Source organism: Gekko japonicus, unplaced genomic scaffold (assembly GCF_001447785.1).
Source record: "Gekko japonicus isolate JY-2015 unplaced genomic scaffold, Gekko_japonicus_V1.1 scaffold449, whole genome shotgun sequence".
Lineage (NCBI taxonomy): Eukaryota > Metazoa > Chordata > Lepidosauria > Squamata > Gekkonidae > Gekko > Gekko japonicus.
In genome coordinates, this window is record NW_015170287.1 from 967,943 (window position 1) to 993,058 (window position 25,116).

Genomic DNA, 25,116 nt, shown 5'->3' on the forward strand with positions numbered 1-25,116 from the left:
GAGGCTCCAGCAGCTACCCTGCGAGTTTGGAGCCTCTCCCTCAAACTCCCTCCCCTCCAGCCCCCAGAATATACCCTATGTTTTCGCCATTGACTTCAATGACCCATAGGATATAATGGGGCTGAAATTGACATTCGGCTGGCTGAAAGACTCCGGAATCAGCTGGCACTGACGAAACTGACATAAGGGAGTCTTACTGCCAGCCAAAATTGATTCTGCCCGATTCGGCCGAATCCGAATGGACCCATTTTATTTTATTTTTTGCACATTCATACAGGAGACATTGAGGCAAGGTCTCTGAGCTTGGAAGGGGAGCTGATGGTCCTGATCCCTTCAGTGGAAAATCCCTACATTGATCAGGTGGCGGCAGTGAGTTACCCTAGTGTAAAGAATAAGTAGCCCCTTCTATGAGTTGGCAACACCAAGGAGGAGTGGGCAAACCAGGGTCTGCAAGTTAAAGCAGGCCTGTTCTGCCTCACACCCTGTGATTTTGTGGCTTGTTGTTCCAAGCAAGAAGCACACATTTAATTCTCCAGTTGACTTTACTGGAAGTGCCATTGGTTTTACTAAATAGTGGTCTCCAGTTCATATATTGTTAATTCACTCGCCAGATTAGCTCCATAAACACTGAAGCTTCAGACCATATTCAGTGTAGCTCAGTTTTCAGTTCTATAGGGAAATATCACTGCTTGCCAAGTAACAGCCCAAACCTATCTAAAGATTCAGATCAATGTAGCTGGACTTCAGTTTACTTGGATCTTATCTGAAGCAGTGTGCACAGTCTTAACAGAGAGAAGAGTTATGACTGAAATATATATGCAAATTGTATAGGCTTCTGTATTTTTATTATTAAGATTATTATTTGCATGGATAACCACTAAAACAGAGAAAGTGCTAGTGAAAAGTAAGACTGGTCACAAATTAGGCTTTTAAATATTTTTATGGCTATATTTATATACAGAGTGTAAGTGATTTTATGGCTTTGTTTTATAATAGCCATTTAGCTTGACAGGTTTTAAACATCCCCAAAAAATTAATACTCTCACTGTTGGCTAAAATTGACACATTGTTATGTCTGATGCATTTTTCTTTGTAATATTTTTACTGTGTGTTGGGTTATGACAAACCCATTTCAATAAAATGATTGATACACTTGTCAAATCAAGTATAGTAATAAATGTATTCCTTTTTCATTGCTGGAAATAAATACATGGTGGTATAATAGTTCAGAGGAGTGCATTAACATCCTACCTGTTAGAGCAGTTAACACATTCAAAACATCATTCACAGTTAATTTTTCACAGTTTGGCTATAAGTTATCTAAATTTAGAAATATTAAATGTCATGAAAATTAACAAAACATTGGTTCCAAGTCAAGCGCTTCTAAGTACCCACTGAAGAATTATTTCAGTCATTGTGATTTTGGTGCTCTTACGTTGCACACTGGGAAAAGGCACTATGTGCAATCCCTTCAATATGTGCCATTGTCACTTTGTGTGAATCTGTCAACACATGTAATTTCCAGCTTCATTATATGCAATAGGAAATCTAGATTTATTTTTTGAGTATGTATTTGCAAATACCAAAGCTGGAAGACAGAACAGATAAAAGGAGGTACTTCTTCACCCAAAGAGTAATTAACACATGGAATTCAGTGCCGCAGGAAGTGGTGGTGGCTACAAACATGGACGGCTTCAAGAGGGGATTGGATAAACATATGGAGCAGAGGTCCATCTGTGGCTATTAGCCACAAGGTATAGCTAGGAACTCTCAGTCTGGGGAAGTGATGTTCTGTGTTCTTGGTGCTTGGAGGGCAACTGTGGGAGGGCTTCTGGTGTTCTGGCCCTGCTGGTGGATCTCCTGATGGCACCTGGGTTTTGGCCATTGTGTGACACAGAGTATTGGATTAGGTGGTCCATTGGCCTGATCCAACAGGGCTTCTCTTATGTTTTCTTATGTTATAAGATAAACCCATTTCCATATACACAACCAAAAGGGGACCAAGCATATGGAGATAACTGTGCTCACTATAGAACAAATTTAGAGTCTAGTGGCGCCTTTAAGATCAACAAAAGTTTATTCAAGATATGAGCTTTTGTGTGCAAGTTACACTTTTTCAAATGTGCTTATTATATTTATGTGTAGCATGTGATGTAGGAGCACACAAACTAAAAAGAGCTCAATTTCAAGGAGGGGGAAGTTAATTTGTTCATTCCTTGGAACAATTGGTACTATAAAATTATTAATTGATAGATTGCCATTAATCTTACCTCTGCAGATAGGAACTGGAAAATCCCAGGATGCTGTGTTCACTGAGTTTGCTATACAAGTGAGCTGGGGGTGTCCATCCAAGATGTATCCTGTCACGCAGCTGTATCGGATTTTATCACCAACATCAAACCTTGCACCATACAAGATGCCTTTGGGTGGAACTCCAGGATTTCCACAAGAACTGCTCTGTAATTCTATAAAAAATGAAAGGAACAATATATCATGACAATGTGTGTGTGTGCACGCGTGCATGCATAAAGTGGTATCACGTCTCAGCTTACTTGTGGAGACCTCAGCAAGGGGCTTTCAAAGCAAGTAAGAAGCAGAGGTGGTTTGCCATTGCCTTCCCCTGCAGAGTTTTCCTTGCTGGTCTCCCTTACAAATACTGCCCTGTTTCTGAGCTTCTGAGATCTGACGAGATTGGGCTGCCTTCCATGCTGCCTTCCCTCCCATCATGACAGTGTACACAAAGACCAAAAAAAATAATTAAAAAAAGAGACCTGCTCAGTAAATCATAGGAAATAATGCAAAACCTAACCTGGATGTCCCAGGCTACCCCAATGTCATCAGATCTTTTGAAGCTAAGGAAGATTGGCCCTGGTTAATACCTGGTTAATGGGCGATCATGAAGGAAGTCCAAGGTTGCTACATAGAGGCAAGCAATGGAAAACCACCTTCGTTCATCTCTTGCCTTAAAAACACCATGTCGTACGTTGGCTGCACTTCCCACCATTACCAATAAAACAAACATTCTTATAGAGGTCCCTGCCACACGGGGGGGGGGGAGCGCGGGCAAAGGGGGGCTTTTGAAAGCTGCACCAAAATAAAACCGGGGTGGGGGGGTCAAAAAGATCCGATCCCGTGAGCCACCGCGCAGTTGCTCCCCGGCACGATCAGATGCCGGGGAGACCGGGGAGAAAGCGAAGAGACAGAGACGGAGGCTGCCGAACTGCGCATGTGTGAGCATGTGCAGTTCAGCCAGGGGTCTTGGATGCGCCGGCAGAAGGACGCGGCGGCGATCCCATGGCCGCGCTTGATGCGGCCGTGCTGGTAAGTCCACCTCTGTAGGTGGTTTATTTTAGATGCGGCTTTTCGGCCTGAAAGGCCGGATCGGGGACGGGTGCACAACGTTTCCCAGATGTTGCGGTGGGATTGTGCCCGTTTGCTGTGCCCCCGATCCCTCCCTCTCCCGGCCCAAAACCTTTCGTGTGACCGGGGCCAGAATAGAGCAAGAGCTCAGTAGCACCTTAAAGAATAACAAAATATGTGGCAGGACATGAGCTCTTGCGAGTCACTGCTCGCTTCTTCAGATACACTCTGTGAGTCAATGCTCACTTCTTCAGATACAGCTAGAATGGGAGTCCATCTGTCCTATATATTGGAAAGTGGAGTGATTTCAGATGCCAAATGACATTACTAGGCAAATGGCTACTCTCATTCTAGCTGTATCTAAAGTAGTGAGCAGTGACTTGTGAAAGCTCCTACCCTGCCACATATTTTGTTAGTCTTTAAGGTGCTCCTGGACTCTTGCTCTTTTCCACTGCTACAGACAGACTAACATGGCTAACCATCTTGATCTAAACAGGTTTATAGTTTGCAGAGCTCTGCATAGTGTTATAGTGACGACAGCAAACAACCAGTGTCACATCATATCAGATAAAGAAATTACGAAGCATTTAAAGGCAACAGTGAAGAAGAAAGTCCAGAGAGAAATCAAGACTACTAGTAGTGAAGCTAGATAAAAGAAATGATTAACCTTTTGAACTCCTTTCACAATTTTTCCGCAGCCAGAAATATAAGGGTCAGAAGCACAAGCAATTAGTAGGCAGTGAAAAACTCTGACACGTTCCTTTGCAGGTTTTTTTTTTTTAATGGTTATCTTTACAGTTACCTAGTTTGAATTTACCAGGAAGCCAATTATGCTGCAGCCCCTCCCCCAATTTTATAACAATAGGCATGGAAACATTATTGACTCTCTCTCCCTTGCTTGCTTTGGAGGCCACTGAGTGTAATTAAACATGAGTTTAACACCTTTTATCATTAAAATGCACACACACCTGCTGGGAAGCTCCCAGATCATTTGCCCTCAAAATATCCAGTGTTACAGGAACAATCAGCTCTTTTTATGTCTTCATTAAAAGACTCATTGGCCACAGAAATAAGTTCAGGGAGGGGATCGGATTTGTGTTTCTCAAACAGCAGTTCCTTTCATCGGTTCTGCAAACTGCTTTTGATGGGGAACCATGGACCCACCCTCCACGCTGCCCCTCACCTCTCAGCACCTGTTGATCCCCATCCTGTTTTTTTCATTCCCTCTTCTTAACAGCTGTTTCTCCCCGAGCCCCTCCCTGTTATTCTTCCCCCCCTGCTCCCCAAACTTTCTCACTTTTTTGCGGCTGCTTCTTTCTTCCATGCTGCCTTCGGGTAGGAGCTGCCCGGGCTCAGACTCTACTGCCTACATTGCTCAGCAACCTGAGAGTGTCAACTGTAAACTCATGAATTTTCATGAAATCTCAATCAGCAATAGGGTTGCCAGCCACACTGGGAGGCGGGGACTGCAGATATTAGTGATCACGTGACAGCATAATATCACATCTAGACTCATAACTGGACGTGGTGTCAAAGCATCCCATGACACTCTAGGAATTCCCCAACTCTCTATGGTTTTACCACAAAAGACTGGGGAATTCTTAGCACAGTATGCAACACTGGTTCTCCCCCCCGGCAAGCCTTGTCAGCATTCTTCTTTGGGGGGTCGATTTTAACACCCTCATCTCTGTGTGTATGTGTGCATGTCCCCCTGCAAGCCTGGAGTTCCTTTAGGCTCATGCTGCTTAAAGGGAAAAACAGAACTTAAAAATCACAATACAGAGAGCTGGTGAAGGCTGGCACTTGGCATCCCTTGGAAAGCACCACATCGTCAAAGAGCTGCAAAACACAGAGGATGTTATACTTGCATCCCCAGGATACCTCAAAGGCATTGAGACATGACAGAATAATCTTTTTTGGATCCCAGGCCCTGAGTAAAAGTCACTGTTTCCCCCCCCCAGATCATATTCTCTGAAATATTCTCTGAAATAGCAAGTAATAAGTAATAACTCATTACTTGTTGCCGCATTTGAATGCTTATTACCACTAGATTGCTTGCTGTGCATTAAAATATGATAGGGTTTTACGTGTGTTTGTGTGATCATTTGGGATAATTTTACATACTTACCTATTTACATTTCCAACTGTAGGAAAGCATACAAGGTTTCCTCTTCCCATTTTATCCTCACAACAACTTTGTGCAACCTAGTGAGAAGAACTGCTACAGATCACCCAGCAAGCTTCATGGCAGGGTGAGATGCTGAACCCTGATCACCTGGATCCTTGTTTAGCACTCAAACCACTACACCACATGACTCCTGTAAGCTAGATGACATTATTTGAATCCTTGGCTCACAATATTTAATGCTTCAATCATTCTCCACTTCCTCCCTTTTTTAATTAAAGTTGTCTCAGAAAATAGCAGGTTATGTAATCATTCAGTCCCGCTATTACAGTTCATAATTAATTTTCCTCCACATATCCCAGATTCTATTTTTCAGAAAGTGCTATTAGTTACAAGTAGTTTCACAGCTAAGAGTAGGGGGGGGGGCAGCCTTCACACATTGGCAGAAGATAATAATAGAGGGAGACAGATAAATCTTGTTGGGGAGGGAATACCAAAGTTCCCATCATCTCACCAAAATCTGGTTAGTTGTTGCTGTTGTTTTTTAAAACACTAACGAGGATGTTTTTTTTAAAATGTATTTTTGCAATACAAGTGAAACACCAAGGTGGTCTCTCTCTGTGTCTCTGTCTCTCTCTTTCTCTTATTTTGAGTGCTGAATTTTTAAACAACTGGATTGATCAAGAAAACCCTATTTCAAAGCGGTTTGCCTAATCAGTCTCAACAGAGAAAAAAAGACCAGATGCCCTATGAACAGGAGAGGCCTGCCAGATCAGAACGAAGATTAATCTAGCTAAGCACCTGGTTTCCAACAGCAGCCAGCCAGATGTGCCCAAGAAGCCCGCAGGCAGATCAAAAACTGCCCTCCTCTGTTACCTTGACTTCCAGAAAGCTTTTGATAAAGTTCCTCATCAAAGGCTCCTAAGCAAGCTCAAAAATCATGGGATAAAAGGACAAGTCCTTTTATGGATCAAAAACTGGCTAATTAATAGAAAACAGAGAGTGAGTATAAATGGGCAGTTCTCCCAGTGGAGGGGTGTAAGCAGTGGGGTACCACAGGGATCAGTACTTGGTCCACTGCTTTTTAACTTGTTCATTAATGATTTGGAGTTGGGAGTAAGCAGTGAAGTGGCTAAATTTGCGGATGATACGAAGTTGTTCAGGGTGGTGAAAACCAGTGAGGATTGTGAGGCACTCCAAAGGGATCTGTCAAAGATGGGCAAGTGGGCGTCAACATGGCAAATGGGGTTCAATGTGGCCAAGTGCAAGGTGATGCACATTGGAGCCAAAAATCCTAACTATAAATACACGTTGATGGGGTCTGAACTGGCAGAGACAGATCAAGAGAGAGATCTTGGAGTTGTAGTAGATAACTCACTGAAAATGTATTTGTCGTCCCAATGGTATAAATTGACCCTGAATGATTAAAATTGGCCCTGGGCTAGATATCAACTAAAAGTGTGATGGATTAATCTACCAATTAAGCTAAAGGTAGTTTATGTCCCTACTTGTAAACAGAGAAGAGCAGAAGAAAATGGTAGACATTAAATTTGCATTTGCAGGGATTCCGTCCAAATAGTGAAAATGGAGACTGTAATTCTTTGGTAATAGAATATTGTTTATTGCATAGCTGTTGAAGATCAAATGCAGAGCCAAAACTTGTCATTGTAGACAATACAAAATGTGACAGGCTTTTGTTAGGGATTAGCCAACAAGACCCTATGCCAGGGGTGCGAAAAAACTCATTATTTTTGGGGTTGGGGTATATTGCACGCCAAAAAATATTGGTATTTTCCAATATTCCTGAATCCCAATACAAGTATTTGGATTCAGAAAATATTTAGGAAATACAATTTTTTCCCCTGCTCCGTTATACTTTATGTGAAAAAGGTCCCCATAGGGTATAATGGAGAATTGATCTGGGGGTATCTGGAGCTCTGGGGATGGCCTGTTTTTTGAGGTAGAGGGACCAAATTTGCAGCAAAGCCACATGAATTTGGTGTCTGCAGTGGGGAGGAAGGGAAGGATCTACCCTTTCTTCCTCCTCCATGAGTTCTGCTCCACTCATGCAAGAGCCAAAAGGACAATCTCACTCCTTTCATCCTCCCCCCTGTAGCTTCCCTCCATGTGTAGTAGCCTGCTCAGGTGCATCAACCCCAGGATAAACTTTCCCATGGTCAGAAAGGGCTCCCAGAGAGAAGGGAGGCAGAGAAGAATCTGGGCCGCCACCAATGTGCACGACTGAATCTACTACATCTAAAATAGCCCAAAGAAACACAGCCTTTGAGAACATATTAGTCCAAAGAAACACAGCAAGTCAGTTATAGCTGTCTACTACAAAATCTACCCCGTTATCCTCCAAAAAAGTATTTCTGAATAAGGCTCTGGTATGCGCTCTATGAAAAATCAGAAATGACCAGATCCTATGGGCCTCCTTGGGCAAGTCATTCTATAACAGTGGTCACACAAACACAATGCCTTTGCCTGACCTGAGGAGGAGCAAGCCTTTCTAACAGAGGGAGCAAGAAGGAGGGGGTGGGCAGCTGAGGAATATAGTTAATATCGTCGTTGTCGTCATCATCATCATAATCTGGTTTTTTATCATACACCTTTCTTGCTGAGACTCAAGGTGGATTACATAGTGTAAGTCAAGTAGGATGTGGCATCCAATAAACAAGATAATAGGGTCTGGACTACAGAACTCTGAAAACAAACAAATCTCAAACAGCTGTATTTGTCAGCCACCATGCTGACCTAGGTAGCTCGGGCTAGCTTGATATCATCAGATTTCAGAAGCTAAAAAGGGTTGGTCCTGGTTAGTATTTGGATGGAAGACCACCAAGGAATTCAGGGGTCACTATTCAGAGGAAGGCAATGGTAAACTACGTTTTGTTTGACTCTTGCCTTTAAAACCCTGCAGAGTCGCCGTAAGTCGGCTGAGACTGAATGGCACTTTATACACACACACACACACACACATGCCACCTTGAGTAGTCAGAGAAAGGTAGGGCACAATTATTTTAATAAAATAAGTAAAATATTAAGTGGTACTCGGCAAGTACAGAGTTGGTGCAGGTCCCTTGACCCCTAATCAAGGGACCTGCACCAACTCTGGAAAGACCCCCTAATCACATACCACAAGTGCAAAAGCTTTATCGGATCAAGTGCACTCTGTGTTCAGTTTTTTTTTTTAAATATCAATTCCCATAACTAATTAGAATGAAGAAGATGAGACAAGCTTGTACTTTTTCACCAATTACTTTTCACCTGAGATACAACGCGGAGCCCCAAGCACAAATAATTAGACTCAATCCATTAATTAAAGGTGTTTGTACAGAGACTTTGAACGTACTGTAAATTCTAATTGCATCTAGCAGATGTAGTAATTTATCTCCCCAAACCTCATCAATCCATCCTCTTACTTCATTAGACACCGTGCACAGTAAAAGCACAAGTCCTGAAAGCATAAGTTTTCTCCCTTCTAGCTCATAAATTATGGTTTAATATGTGACGATGTTGAAAGTTCCAGGAAAGCTGTCCTTTAGGAAAGTCAGCATGCTTGTCTGCACTTGTTTATGATAGCCAAGAGCCCAATGCATGTTTAAGTCACCTCTCCTCCTGGAATAGGGTTTTCCAGAGATATTTCAAGCTGCAATGTGAAGAATGTCACCCTCTGCGGACGTAAGTTTTCCTCCAGTGGAATTGGTATGCTGGATCTATCCCATAATAACAAAATGTCACATCAAGTCAAAACCAACTCATGGTGACCCCAGGGCAATAGGGTTTTCAAGGCAAGAGATGAGCGAGGGTAGGAGGCCACAAGGGAGCCTAAATCCCCTCTAGGGATATCCAACTAGTTTTGTGGTTAAGTCTTGACCAATGTGGGGTAAAGTGATGCACAAGTACGTCCCCCCCATTTATTTTACCTGCAGTTCCTGGTGACAAAGGGTGCTGTCACACGCACCAGATAAAATGGGGGGGGGGGAGCAAAGCTATTTCCTCTGGAGGAATTTGACCTGCAGTTGCGAGACTACACTTCCTTTTGAAGCCGCGGGCACAGCCCATCAATGTGTGATCAGACGCAACCAACGCTCCCTCTAAGCAGTGGAGTCTTGTGAGCAAAAAGTTTACTTTGTGAGCTCCTGGAATTAAAGTTGTGAGCGAGCGATTTGGCTGCTGCATAAATTAGTTTGCTCTGGAGCCATCCTTCCTGAGCTAAGACAAAAATGTGTGTGCTGGAGGCTAAAAAACTGTGAGCTAGCTCACACTAACTTAGCTTAGAGGGAACACTGGACACAACTGCGGGTGAGTCTCTTTTTGTGTGCCATTTGTTTCCCATGCACTTAAACGAAGAATTGATGAGCTGCACCCCTGCACTGAGGGCTCCCTATGGAGTTTGCAATGATACGCATACCGTGAAGGGGGGAAAAACCACGACACGGAGTCAGGATGGCCAGATCAGACCATCCCGATGGCATTAGAGCTCGCTGGAGCGATCAGACAGGGGAAAGTCCACCTGTGGCCCATCGCAACCCATTTACTACCGGATTTCCCTCGTGTCTTTTAACTCTGCTTCGGTAGCAGAGCAGAATGGGTTGCCAATGACTGCGGGACACTTCCCAGACGTTGTTGTCTGATCGCTCCCTTTAAATCTGCCCAGCATTCACGCCTATGCCAGATCTAATTGTGCGCGTGATCGCAGCCAAAGACCATGGTCATGCCACCTCTTTTGACAGACGGGTCTGTGTTTCCTGTCATGGCATTTTAATATTGTTTTTGTACTTATATGCAATCGGTGCTAAAATGTGTCAGTTTCAATAGCAACATTTCTGCTGAATTTTATTAATATGGTCAGAAGAAAAGATGACTAAAGATCCCCCCCCCCCAATGTAGCCTGGACAGCCCAGTCTAGCCCAATCTCATCAGATGTCCGAAGCTAAGCAGGGTCAGCCCTGGCTAGTATTTGGATGGGAGACCACCAAGAATACCAGGTTCACAACGCAGAGGCAGGCCATGGCAAACCCAAACCACCTCTGAACGTCTCTCGCCTCGAAAACCCTATGGGGTCACCATAAATCAGCTGTGACTGGACAGCACGTGGCACTTTCCACTTCCAGTGTAAAAGAAACTTCAGAGCAAACCATAACTCTTACAAAATTGGGTAATGTTGTACTGGGGAGTTTTTAAAACAGTACGGCCAAGATATACAAGAGGGGGAAAGTTGACTAATGATACTGCAAGAGTTCATAAATAATGTGTCCCTAATATAATTTTGAACTCTTTATAACACTTACCTTTAACCTGTTGGAAAAGGCAATGTCTGGTGGACAAAGAAAAAGAGAATAAAACCTTGAAGGGGGCTGCAAGGAGACAATTAGACAGGATAGTGAGGTCAGCACCTTCTCTCTCCTGTTAATTGCCATCCTTTGTCTGTCTCCAGATTAATAATCTTAGGGCAATTTCCTCTTTCTTCTCGGAAGTTCTTCATTCAGTCTTACTCTCTCTCTCAGCTAGGGATGTAGTTAGGAAGCTATCTCTCTCTCTCTCCTCTTTCCTATCAAGTATATTAGTTCCTAAATAAACCTTTATCCACTCTTTAATCAGGTCATGCACAGTTGCTGTGTTAATTACTCTGTCAATGGGGATTATGATGGCCCTGGTTAAGTGCATCTCTGATTAAAGGTGTAGATAGGTTGCCAGAGGCTCTTGGCACGAGGAGGCGGGAACAAAGGAACAAAGATGGTGACCTCCTGTGGTGCACAGTATGGTCACTCCATAGACAGGCTCACAGAGAGCATCTATCCGATTTGGAGAGAAAGAATGAAGACCAATGTTCCCTCTAACCTGTGGAGTCTTGTGAGCAAAAATTCTACTTTGTGAGCTACTGGCATTAAAGTTGTGAGTGAGCGATATGGCTACTGCATAAATTAGTCTGCTCTGGAGCCATCCCTTCCTGAGCTAAGACAAAAATGTGTGAGCCGGAGGCTAAAAAACTGTGAGCTAGCTCACACTAACTCAGCTTAAAGGGAACACTGATGAAGACCCATCTTATTGGAAAAGGCTGGTGGACTGTTATCCAGACTGACTGCCCAGCCCAAGGTACAGAGCAACAGACTGCATGGAACGCCAGAAATGACCAGGCAAGAGGTGCTATTATCACTGGTTTAACAGACAGACAGGTATTAAGAGTCATTAAGATGCCAACAGCTAAGGCTGTATGGGCCGAGTTGGAAAGATTTATCTACTCTTTAATCAGGTTGTGCACCATTGCTGTGTTAATTACTCTGCCAACTTAAATATGATTCAGGCTTCCTCTCCCTGAAACTCTTAATCATTTGTAATTAAGAATTACAAGAGGCGGGACCCGCGATACCCGCGCGGGGGGGGGAGCTCTATGCAGAGCAGGCAGAGGAAGAAGCAGCAGCAGCAGGTAAGTTTCCCCGTTGATCCCGCCAATTCCCCCCATCTCCTTCACCACCATCCTCCACCACCACCACCCCGGCTCAGGGGCGAGGCCCGAGGGGCTTGCAGCCGCCGGGCCTCACTGATCTCCCCCCTGCCTCCTCCCCCTTAGCTCTGAAGTGAGGCCCGAGCGGCTTGTAGCTGCCAGGCCTCAATGGTCTCCCCCCATCTCCTCCCCCCCGGCTCCGAAGTGAGGCCTGAGCGGCTTGTAGCCGCCGGGGCTCGCCGATCCCCCCCCTTAGCTCCGAAGCGGGGCCCGAGCGGCTTGTAGCCGCCAGGCCTCGCCGATCTCCCCCGCACCTCCTCCCCCCCAGCTCCAAGGCAGTTCGCAGAGCGTTCCCTGAACATGTGCAGGGAAGGCTCTTTTACTTTTGGGAGGATTTAAATATCCCCCCGATATTCTTTCCAACTTTTCAGATTTTTGTGCACACCTGGGGACTGCCCCAAGTGTGCAGGAAAATCTCCCTGCCCCCCAAGTGCCCCCGATGTGCGGATTTAGATATCCGCACGCAGGGGTAACCTTTTGCTATTAATATATAGATTTATTTACACCCTGGAAATCTTGTTGGTCTTTAAGGTGCGACTGGACTCAAATCTTGTTCTTCATTTATACCCTGCCTTGCTCACCAATGGAGACCCAAAGTGGCATACATCATTCTCCTCTCCTCTGTTTTGTCCTCTCAACAACCCTGTGAACTAAGTTAGGCTGTGAATGTGACTGGCCCAAGTTTGCCCAGCAGGCTTTCACAGTGGAGTGGGGATTCAAACCTGGGTTTCCCTGATCTTAGTTTAACACTCTAGCCACTACACCACACTGACTCTCAGTTGTGAGATAATGTAATAATAATAATATTATTCCATTGACTCTTTTCCATTCAGATTTTGGGTTGGTTATACGACAGAGACTGTTTTGGTAGCACTGGCGGATATTCTACAGCTGTTGATCCCTAGAGTAAATGCATCCTTTTTAGTATTGTTAGACCTGTCTGCTGCTTTTGATGCAGAGGACCATGACATTCTCCTAAACCAAGTGGAGCATAATTTTGGGGGAAGTCATAGAAGTAGTGACAGACTTCTCGTTCCTGGGATCCCAGATCACTGCAGATGGTGACTGCAGCCATGAAATTAAAAGACACCTGCTCCTTGGGAGGAAAGCGATGCCAAACCTAGACAGCATAATAAAAAGTAGAAACATCACCCTGCCAACAAAAGTCCACATGGTCAAAGCAATGGTATTCTCAGTAGTAATGCATGGCTGCGAGTGTTGGACCATAAGGAAGGCCGAGCACTGAAGAATAGATGCTTTCAAATTATGGTGCTGGAGAAAACTCTTGAGAGTCCCTTAGACTGCAAGGAGATCAAATCAGTCTATCCAAAAAGAAATTAACCCTGACTGTTCCCCGGAAGGCCAGATACTGAAGCTGAAGCTCAGATACTTTGGCCACCAAATGAGAAGGGAGCACTCACTGGAAAAGACCCCGATTCTGGGAAAGACTGAAGGTAAAAGAATACTGGGATTAAAGTTGTGAGCGAGCAATTTGGCTACTGCATAAATTGGTTTGGTCTGGAGCCATCCTTCCTGAGCTAAGACAAAAATCTGTGAGTTGAAGGCTAAAAAAAAACTGTGAGCTCGCTCACGGTAACTCAGCTTAGAGGGAACACTGCCTGCAAGCTATTTCTGCAGAAGGGGAAACCAGGGTGATTTCTCACTAGAGTTGCCTCGCAGCACAGCGCCGTTTGCCCCAACACAAACATGTAAATTTCACACCCGAGGCTGCGGGGCTGCATTTGACTCGGGGCTTCGCCCGATTTCCTCTGCAGTTTCATGATCCTCAAAAACCAGGATCATGAAACTGCGGAGGAAATTGGGTGAAGCCCCGAGTCAAAATGCAGCCCCGGAGCTTCGGGTGTGAAATTGACATGTTTGTGTCGAGGCAAACGGCGCTGTGCTGCGAGGCAGCTCTAGTGAGAAATCGCCCTTAGACTTGACTGTGTGACTGAACAGCAGCACTGTTCTCTAGTAGTTTCTGACTTTTTTGTCTGAGTGCTGAGAAAGTGTCCCTTAGTGAGGAGGAATCAGCATCTTGGGAGTTGTCCCAAGGATTTACATGAGGTCCAGTGGTGCCTCTCATCCTCATGCTAAAAATAAATCCCAGTAAGACAGGTATTGTCAGGAAGGAGTCAGAAGGACTGATCTATCTCAGCTGGGAAATCCTGTTTTGGCTTTGTGGATGTGAAGAAACTGAAGTGGCTCTTGGAGCTGGACTTGCTTTGTTTTTGGTGGGTTTTTTTTTAACCAACCAAGTGAGTGTTGTGGCCAGAAGAGCTTTCTATCGGCTCTACTGGACTCAAAAGCTCCTGCAGAAGAATTATACATTTAAGACCTCAGTGGGAAATTTATTTCTGGGCTCTATAGGCAAAGAACAGAACAGAATGTAGTGTGGAAGATCTTCTAGGACCAAGGCTCCACAAATACACAAATGAGCAACCATCAGTGTTTGGATGAAGCAACTATTTAGAATAGCAGAATCCCTGGTTTGAAATCACACAGATGTTATGGTCATTCTAAAATTGCAGAAGGTAATGTCTGACAGAGAAGAGACTCTTCCATGGTCCTTTCTGAACTCAAAGGTTATCTCCCCTCTTTAATCCTATCGACGTTGCCTGATTGATCCATGGTTCTATAATGCCTGGATAAGACTACTGTAAAAAATACTACATGGGGCTTCCCTTGGAAACTGACTGAAAATGACACCTGGCACAGAATTCATGAGTTAGTCTCCATTCTGAGGGGAAAAGGATTTATGAAGGTGACACCACTTTTTAGCTTCCAGGGTTTTTTTCTGGCAGTGACGACTTTGCTATTTTGTGTTTTATACTTCTACTTTTGTAAGTCACATATTGATTCAAAGACGTTTTATAAATGAAATAACTGACAGACTAACATCACTATTTACTTGCATGATTGACATCTGTCAGACCAAGTACCTGAGGTTAACAGACACCAATAGCATAAGAACTACGACTGCCAAGCCTCCAATGGGAGTGGGGATACCCAATCCCCAGGTCTCATTGTTCACTGCCACTCGGTGCACCAGAGGGAGAAAAATAAAAAAATAAAAATAAAAATGCAGCCTTGTGTAATTACCAGAAGTTCTTCCTGGAAGTGACAAACCATTCAGAAAAACCATAGGTAAAATCATAGAGTTTCTAGCAATTCCTAGAGCTACCCTTTTTCACTTCCAGTAAGAACTTCCGGTAAGTACATAAAACTTTATTGTTTTTCCTCCTGTGATGTTGTGGCACCCCCATCGCAACCCTTCCCATCAGTTGCCAGGCACCGCTGGCAACCCTAGTAAGAACAGAACTCGAATACTTCATTCCCTTCCTCAGTATTGCCAAGAAACTGTCCTCTCTGATAGCTGGAATTGACTTTAGGTTTTCTAAATAGCACTGTAATTTACAGAACAATGGCCCTGCTCTGTCTGCAGTCCAGAAGTTTAATCCTCATCATGGAACTTTCATACAGTCTCTTGGGCAACACGCTGCTGCCTCCCCACCCCCATGCTACGATTTCCAAGCCGCATTATTAGCGCATGTGTGGGCCAAACCCTCACAAGCCAACACAGAACTTTTAAAAAGCAATCTTATTTGATCATACCTGGAGGAATCATATCATTATTATTTGCATGATTATTAACAACAATATCATTATTGGCCCATATATCATTTGGCAGGGTATTTGAAAAATAAATAAATGTAAATGGAGGGAGTATTACAGTATATCTCAATCATAACTAAACATAAAAACTAAGTTGTGTCCTTCACTTTGTCAGCACTTCCACAGAATCGAAGCTTTGACTGCTTTATGCACATTTTTAAAATTATTATTATTACTACTACTACTACTGGTGGTGGTGGTCAGTGTTCCCTCTAAGTTCAGTTAGTGTGAGCTAGCTCACAGTTTTTTAGCCTCCAGCTCACACATTTTTGCCTTAGCTCAGGAAGGATGGCTCCAGAGCAACCTAATTTATGCAGCAGCCAAATCGCTCGCTCACCACTTTCATGCCACTAGCTCACAAAGTAGACGTTTTGCTCACAAGACTCCACAGCTTAGAGGGAGCATTGGTGGTGGTGAGTATTTTGTGTGTGTGCTTGTGAGCCTGGATGTCATGGTGAGAGCAGCTCTGAGAGAACTGCTCTTGAGAGGATAGCTCTGGGAGAACTGTGACTGATCCAAGGTCACCCAGCTGGCTGCATGTGGAGGAGTGGAGAATCAAACCCGGCTCTCCAGGTTAGAGTCCACCGCTCTTAACCACTGCACCAAACTGGCTCTGGGTATTCTGCAATATTTGATGAATGTGTGTGAGCAGCACAGGATGGAAACGGGACTGCTGTAGCAAAAAAGAAACAAAAGCTCCATTACTCATGAGTGATCCCTTGTGGCTGTATATATGGATACACTGGCAATTGGCCATGATAGCAACAATAGGTATTTGGGTAGATTTTAGAAGGTTCAGAGCCTTCATGCATATTGTCTAGGTCAATGATACTCAGTGGCTCAAAAGCCACATGTGATTTTTTTTAACCTGGCACACAGGGCTGCCAACCTCCAGGTGACACCTGGAGACCTCATGATATCACAATTGATCTCCAGATGGCCAGTATCAGTTCCCCTGGAGAAAATGGCTGCTTTGGAGGATGGACTCTATGGCATTATACCCTCCCCTCCCCAGATTCCACCACCAAAATGTCCAGGTACTTCCCAACCCAGAGCTAGCAACACTACTGAACACTGTTCCCCAATGTGGCACCCTTTTCATGTTTCAGGGAAATGGGAAAGGCCCTTGCCCAGTGGTGTTTGGGATTAGGAAGTGGTTCCCACCTTGCAGCATCTACCCTGATGGACTTAGTAAGCAGCAAGCCTCCCTGAGGAACAGGCCTCATGCCAGGGATGAAACAGATGTGGCTTTTGGTTGATGCTTAGGAGTGCCGGCTCCAGGTTGGGAAGTTGCTGGATATGGGTGGTGGTGGTATGATAGGGTTGCCAAGTACTTACCGCAATCCGGCGGGGGAAACATGCTCCCCAGCTGGACCATTCCTCCCTGTAACACAGGATGCCGTCACCAGGAAGTGACGCTGGGCGATGCTCTGGCAATGGGGCTGAAAACCATCGGGTTTTCAGCCCCATTGCCAGAGCGTCGCCCAGTGTCACTTCCTGCGACAGTTGTCCCCGTAGGAATGATCCTGCGAAGATGTCTGTGTCCCCCGCCGAATCACGGTAAGTACTTGGGAAGCCTGCGATATGAGGATGCAAGGGACTTCAGTAGGGTATCATGCCACAGGATCTACCTTTCAAAGCAGCCATTTTCTCCAGGGGAATTAATCTCTGTCACCTGGAGATCAGTTGTAATCCCAGGAGATCTCTAGCCACTACCTGGATGTTGGTAAGACTATTGATAGTCATTGTGAAAGTGGCTCTGTGAAAGCTGCATACTAAGTACTACTGGTCTAGGTAGTATGTACAACCGCTGTCTATATGTAAGGAAGGCCATATTTGCATTCCAATATTACAGATATACAGCACAGAAAGAGAGATGGTTTGCTGGTCTCTGGTGCTCTATACTACATAAATACTATTTCCAACCACATTTTGTGTGTGTGTGTGTGTATCTTAATGGGTTTAGAGAATAAGCACATTCATTGTTTATTTTTGACCAAAGCAGGCTCTTCTCAATAAACTTTTCAAATGAAAGTTACGGACGTACAAGTCTTCGATGATGCAATAGCAAAACTCTGCAGGCAAATCCCTCGTATAAAATCTCCTGCATATTTTGCATTTCTTATTCCTTTCTCGTTCCACATGAAGAACTCTTGTTAATGTCAATGGGAGTTTTGAGGGAAAACTTAGAGTAAAATATCCTTCAGAGATTGCTTCTTAGCAGAGATGGGCAAATGTTCTGCAAACATTTAATTAGCAAAGAAGGGAGGGAAACCCTCCTCTATTTGTAAATATTAAAGTCATTCAAATTAAACCTCTCTCAGACTTATAATTTTGGACACAATCTATAAACAGAGAAAGTATTTGCTCGAGCTAGCATTAAGGTTAGAAGGAATACCATTTAATTACTAACATGTATATTTGGGATCTGGAAATACAGCTATTCTTCCTTTAACTGCCCTTTTATTGTTGTTAGAGGACTTCCAAACGAGAGCTCGTAGTCCTTCCCAAAACGTACTTGCACTTAAACGTTTGGTGATTATTATGAAATTGTTTACAGAAATGCTCCTCACTGGCTCTGGGTGGGAAAATACCTAGAGATTTAGGGGGTGGTTCCTGGGGAGGGTGGGGTTCAGGGAGAGAAGGGAGCTCAGCAGGGTACAATGCCACAGAGTCCACCTTCCAAAGCAGCCATTTTCTCCAGGGGAACTGATCTCTCGCATCTGGAGATCAATCGTAATACCAGGAGATCTCCAGACCCCACCTAGAAGTTGGCAACCCTATAATGGCTCTGTGAACACAGGAATATTTACGTGGAGTTCATTGTGTCATAATCTACATGGATGTATACAGTTTGCACAGGGGTTGCGGTGTGCAAACAATGGGATTTGTGTAGAAAGTTTTTGATTCACTACAGGCTCTTACAATATATTGGTCTACTAGTTTCCAGAGTCCGCTAGTTCAGTAGCTCCACTTCAGGGTAGCTGTGACATGGAGATGCCTTATGCAGAGTCAGAACCCATTGCTCCATCAAGATCAGTATTCAGACTGGTAGCATTTCTCCAAGTTCTCACACAAGAGGACTTTCACACCACTTACTACTTCCAGGGTGGATGCTCACATTACATTTGGTACTTGGGCATGGATAATGTAATGCCAACATCTCTCATCAGATCTGAAATAAAACAGGGTATAATTAAAGATAGTGTGGTGCAGTGTTTAGAGTGTCCAGTTGGGATTGGGGAGACTCAGTTTTCAATCCCCATTCTGCCATGGACGTTTTCTAGGTGATGTTGGACCGATCATCACCCGCTTTCAGCCTAACCTGCTTCACAGGTTAATTATTGTGAGAATAAATTGGAGGACAAGAAAATTATGATGTAAATAGCTTTGGGTCCCTGCTGGGGAGAAAAGTAGAGTGAGTGAGTGTGTGTGTGTGTGTGTGTGTGTGTGTGTGTATCATATGAAGCTTCCTTACATTGCTGGCCTACAATGTCGTGATCCTCTTCTCTGGGGATTCAGGCCTTTAACATCACCTTGCGGAGTCAGAACCCATTGCTCCATCAAGATCAGACTGGTAGCATTTCTCCCAGTTCACACAGAGGACTTTCACACCACTTACTACTTATTACATTTTAAATGGAGATCCCAGGGACAACTTGGAAACTTCTTATGCAATGCAGATGCTCTGCCACAGAGCCTTGGACCCCTCTCTTGTTTTGATGGCAATACATGGCCCTATTTTGAATGATCAGTTCCTCATTGCAGGCTACCTTAGACATGGTTGGCTCTACAATGAGGAGAAATGAGGCAGTGGCCACAGAAGGTGGATCTTTGATGGTGGCAGCCTTCTCCATTGTCACTGCCTCACTGCTCCACCCACCCAGGATCCAGAGTACTTAAAGTTCAGGAAGGCCTACCGAGTGTGTGCACAGCTTAAAGAAGCCTAGGGAAGGAGGGGCGAAGGAACATTATCTAATGCTGCTGCTGGATGGTGCAGTGAGGAGGATCGCAGAAGTGAGGGCGGTTGCTGGGGGTGGCAGCTTTAGGTGGTGCCTTTTCTTCAAGCCTGTACATTTTTTGTCTTCAGTCCTTTCATGATGTCTTATGTCCCCTACACAATTCCAGGGACTTTATGCAGATTTTCTATGCTTTCAGCTTCCAGGGTGGATGCTCACATTACATTTGGTACTTGGGCATGGATAATGTAATGCCAACATCTCTCATCAGATCTGAAATAAAACAGGGTATAATTAAAGATAGTGTGGTGCAGTGTTTAGAGTGTCCAGTTGGGATTGGGCAGACTCAGCTTTCAATCCCCATTCTGCCATGGAAGTTTTCTAGGTGATCTTGGACCGATCATCACCCACTTTCAGCCTAACCTACTTCACAGGGTAATTATTGTGAGAATAAATTGGAGGACAGGAAAATTATTATGTAAATAGTGTTGGGTCCCTGCTGGGGAGAAAAGGTGAGTGTGTGTGTGTGTGTGTGTGTGTGTGTGTGTGTGTGTCATATGAAGCTTCCTTACACTGAGTCAGATTGCTGGCCTACAATGCCGTGATCCTCTTCTCTGGGGATTCAGGCCTTTAACATCACCTTGATCTTTTCCAGTGGAGATGCCGAGGATTGCAAGTGGCGCCTTCTGTGTACAAAGCAGATGTTCCACCCATGAGCCATGGCCCTCCTCCTTCAGAGGTGTGCTTTCAAGGCCAATGGAAGGTGGCATGCATGATTAGGCCACGTGATTAGCATCTCTGCTGCATGTTTGATCCAAATACACAGTAAGAGGGATCAAGTAAGGGAGCACCCACAGCATATTTTCTAGCCCATATTTCTTCTACCTGAAGCCTATTGACCTCCTGGCAACTGGGAGAGAGTGGCAAAGGAGGAAGACTAGGGTTGTTGTCACCCTCCAGATAGGGTCTGGAGATCTCCCAGAATTACAACTGAATTCCAGACTACAGAGACCAGTTCCCCTGGGAAATAATGTCTGCTTTGGAGGGTGGACTCTATGGCAAAATAGCTTTGCTGAAGTCCTTCTCCTCCTCATACCCTGTCCTCCCTAGGCTCCAGTCCCCCAAATATCCAAGTATTTCCCAAACCAGAACTGGCAACCCTAAGGAAGACCCCTTAGGAATGTAGGAAGCTGCCTGGCACTAGAACTTCCATAGGACTCCTTCTCTTAATAAAGTATCAGAAAATGCTGGGTGAGCTTTTGCAGTTTTAAATGTGGCTACATCTGGCCATTTACTGGTGCCAAGTTGTTCCAACCCAACCTCCCGTCCACATTTCTTTACAATTCATCTGTTAGAATGCATCTCCCTTATAACTAAAAGCTGAATGGTGGTGGCACTTCTCTAGAGCATTCCACACACTCCAAAATCAGTTCGCTCTCTGATCTGTCATTCAGAGGGTCTCCCTATCCACTGGCTGCTTTGCCTGAGTCCTGCCTCCAACATTCTAAATATTTTGCTGTTCCTCTCCCCCCCATAGCCAGTCAGAACACAGAGGTTATTTGCATATGCAGCCTCATTGGCCTTTGCCTCGGAACACAGAGGTCGTTTGCATTTGTGACTTGATTGGCTTTTGCCTCTAACATTCTAAACAGTTTGCTATTCTGAGGTAAAATGTGTCCAATCTCCAGGTGAGGGCTGGAGATCACTCAGAATTACAACTGCTTTCCAGATGGCAGAGATCAGTTCCCCTGGAGAAAATGGTGGGCTCTGTATCCTAATATGCTGCTGAAGGGGGCCCCGTATGACAGCCAATGTGACGTAGCAGTCAGGGCTTCAGAGCACGGGAGAGGCTGCAGGTGTGTGGGAAGTGGAAAGCTGAAGAGTGAGGGGGAAATAAAGGTAGGTTGATGATTGGCTGGGAAGGAGATAGGGTTGCCAACTCCAGGTGGGAAATTCCTGGATATGTGAGGGATGGAGCCTGGAGAGGGTGAGGTTTCAGGAGGCGTGGGACCTCGGACAGGTACAAAGCCATAGACTCCACCCTCCAAACCAACTATTCTTTTCTGGGGAACCGCTGTTGCCAATATCCAGGTGAGGGCTGGAGATCACTCAAAATTACAACTGTACTTTAGGTAGCAGAGATCAGTTCCTCTGGAGAAAATGGTGGACTCAGTGTCATTATACCCTGCTGAGGTCGCCACAACAAATTGACACTGAGTGTCCAAGGCCAGGGCACCCACCCAGAGCCTCTTTCTAGAGGCTGCTGTATTTATTTCCACAAATTGCCTTTTTCCTAGTATTTAATAAAGTATGTTCTTTTAAAATGTCACTAGAAGAGTCATGTACATACTGAGACTTCAAAATGGAAGGGCATATTCAGAAGTTAGATATTATTTTAAGTAAATACATAAGCACAAATACTTTGTCACCTGCAGAACACCTGCAGGGTTTTTGGAGAGGGTGGGGAGATGCAATCTAGGGAGGGAGAAAACAACCAAGATGTCTTTCTGAAGACTTTCTGAAATGACAATGAAAACATTATTCTCAGCGTACCGTAGAGATCGCAAATGGACCCAGTAATGGAGACAGTGTCATTTATTTATTTATTTATTTAACAAGTTACAGTCACAATAACATTAGCTTGTATCAAAACAGAAGGAGAAGAGCCTGGATCAGACAAAAAGATAGATGGATGGTCAAACAGACAGATGCTTGGGTCAAACAGACAAATGCTTGCAGATGTGAGGGACAGGAACACAGCTAAAACTACGTGTCAGGACAACATGTTGTACTGATGGAATACTTGGTTGCTGGGTGATGGAGGGACTATTGGAAGCATGATTTTGGGGCACAGTACAGCCATTATTTCTAAGGACCAATAAAATCTACAATACAAGGCTCTGACCAAAGAGCTGATCCAGAGAAAGCTTGTGTATTATTTATCCTTGACATTATTTGCCCAGCTACATCCTGATTTCGGTAAAGTCGCAGCATGCCAATCCCTGGTGCAGCTGGCATTTAAGCAGGAGTCCAACTTGATAAAGTGTGTGCTTCTTCATGGCTCCTCACATCTGTGCTCACTTGATGGTGCCGTACTCATTCCTACCATTGTCTGAAGAGGCACTGCTGGAGGCTCTCCAGGTAAACCTGGTTTTGTCATTAAGTCAATCGTTAAACTATTTAGGGAGAGAAGGGGGAATTCAGTTTCCACTCTTGTTTAAAATGTTCCAGAATTTGATGGAGTCTGGTCCAATAATCAAACTTGGGTGATTCATTTTTCCCTCCCATGCTGTGGGGGGGGGGGGACATCTACATCTCCAACTACTGGCATGCCCTGTGTGGAAGTTCCAATTGTGGTCCTGTTGGATAAATGTGTGGATTCAGCTGCCCTCTTTTGCAGACCTGGTGATATAGGAACCTCATAATCCAGAGATGTAGTAGAAAGAGAGACTGAGTCCTCCGCCTCTTCAGTATTGTTATGAGCTTGGGGTACAGATTCCTTCCTGCATACCAGTCTCCCTATAGCACATTGATTAAGAGGTCCTGGTAGAACTCTTAGCCTTTGAATAGAGTTCTTTAAACTCTCAAAGGTAGAGGCAACGTATGATTGCTCATCATCTTGTAAAGTTAAAGAGGTAGAATCAGGTCCAGACATTTGAGCTGGAATCAATGTATCCTTCGCACCCAAAGAAGATACTAAATCCAAAGACTGAGGTGTTGTTGAAGTTCTTCTTGGCAGAAGAGGGAGACGTATGATTGCTCATCTTGTAAAGTCTCTTTAAAGAGGTAGAATCAGGTCGAGACATTTGAGCTGGAAATAATGTATCCTTCGCACCCAAAGAAGATACTAAATCCAAAGACTGAGGCGTTGTTGAAGTTCTTCTTGGCAGAAGAGGGAGAACTCTCACATTTGCAAATACTCCGTGAGCACAGATTGCAAAGGAAGTGAGGCATCTTTTCATTTTTAGCAGCATCAAAGGTATTGTTAAGGAGGCAAGAGTTAAAAGCAATCTAAACCTTCGGAAATTACCAAGGAGTCTCTCAAACTTTACAAGGTCAATTTGATGCAGCTCAGTTCGTAAAAGCTGGCTCAAAGTATGAAGCTTCTTTTATTAGCCCAGCGACTACGGTTCAAGTAGTTAAAGGATATGTAGAGTGTCACTTGAGTTGTTTGGAAGCAGAGAGTAGAACCTATATGTCTCCCTTTTGGAATATCACCTTTTTCTTGGGGGGTTGGTGAAGCTAGTATATTCTTCAACTGCAAGGATGAACTGGGGAACTGTGAATATGGCTTGAAAGGTCTGGAAATTTTGTTCCTTTGTAGATAATAGCTTGTCTTCTCATTTGGAGGCCTTTACTGTGTTAATAAGTGTATCAAGCTTGTTTGAGATGTTATTAAGTTCTTTAAAAATACCCATTACTGTTTCCCTGGTTAGTGAGCAAGGGTCTCCTATAAGCTTCATCAAGAAGTATTTTTGGGATTGCATATCTGGCTCCTCTAAAAACATCCTTTCATTACAAGAGAGCATCGACTGTAGAGGAGACACCTCAATTATATATTAAAAAATATCTCTTTCAGTTCCATTGGAAAGGTTGAAAATCCAGAGCTGATTGTAGTAGCTGTTCTTCCTCTACGTTCAACACATTAAACATATTAGGAATGGAATGAGAAGACATGTCACTTACTATATCCTTCAAAGGGAGATCATCCATGCGTAGTTGTTTGGCTGATTTTGATGGAGAGTTGAAGTCTGGAGGTCTGCTTCTTTTTTTCTTCCCTATTTTAGCTCTCTGTGGTTATCTGTGGGAGTTGGAACTGAGTAACTCTCAGCATTTCCAAGGACGCGGCTGCTGTAGTATCAAACATGGGCGTTCAGCCAGTAGTTAAAAGATACAAAGACTCAAATCATTTGAATCTTATGAGTCAATTAAATATATCCAATTATAGTCAGGTAGAAACGTTGAAATTCAGGGAAAAGTAATTAAAAACAGATAAAATTATAGAGCAGTTAAAAGGCATTGTTAGCTCGTTGTCATCTTGCTGCTTTTTTAAATGGAGACAGTTTTTTTAATGCAGAAGTTTTAAAATTTAAAACCAGCATGCACATACTTCTCAGAAAACGAAAGAATATTGGTGAAAAGTGCATCTGATAACCAGTCCCGTCTGTGGAAGGGAGCTATTGAATAGGACAGCACAGAGAAATAATATAGCAGTCTGGAAGTTGTTGGTATACAGTTGTAAATATCCATATTTATATAAGCCTGAGAGAATTCTATTCAACTATGTTAACAGAATCCTTCTGATTATTTTTCTTTATATTCAGAATGTTTCCCCTCCCCCCCCTTTCCCCATTGTTTACAAAGAAGATATCTAAAAAACAGTCAGGCCATGTACTTCATAAAATGACTGCAAATTGGCAGTGAATGATTCTCAATTCCACAGGCCACCTTGGCAACTTTGTTTACTGAATATGAAGCAACAAATTCGA

At 44.0% G+C, this 25,116-nt stretch overlaps 1 protein-coding gene across 1 annotated transcript in view; it reads right to left on the minus strand.

The window, feature by feature from the left end:
- CSMD3 (CUB and Sushi multiple domains 3) overlaps positions 1-25,116 on the minus strand; it is a 796,050-nt gene that overhangs the window by 644,878 nt on the left and 126,056 nt on the right. The window contains exons 3-4 of the mRNA XM_015417873.1: positions 10,780-10,805; positions 2,271-2,465 (exon numbers count right to left, since the gene is read on the minus strand). Of these exons, the coding sequence (XP_015273359.1) occupies positions 2,271-2,465; positions 10,780-10,805 (221 nt within the window). The remainder of the gene's footprint in view (positions 1-2,270; positions 2,466-10,779; positions 10,806-25,116) is intronic.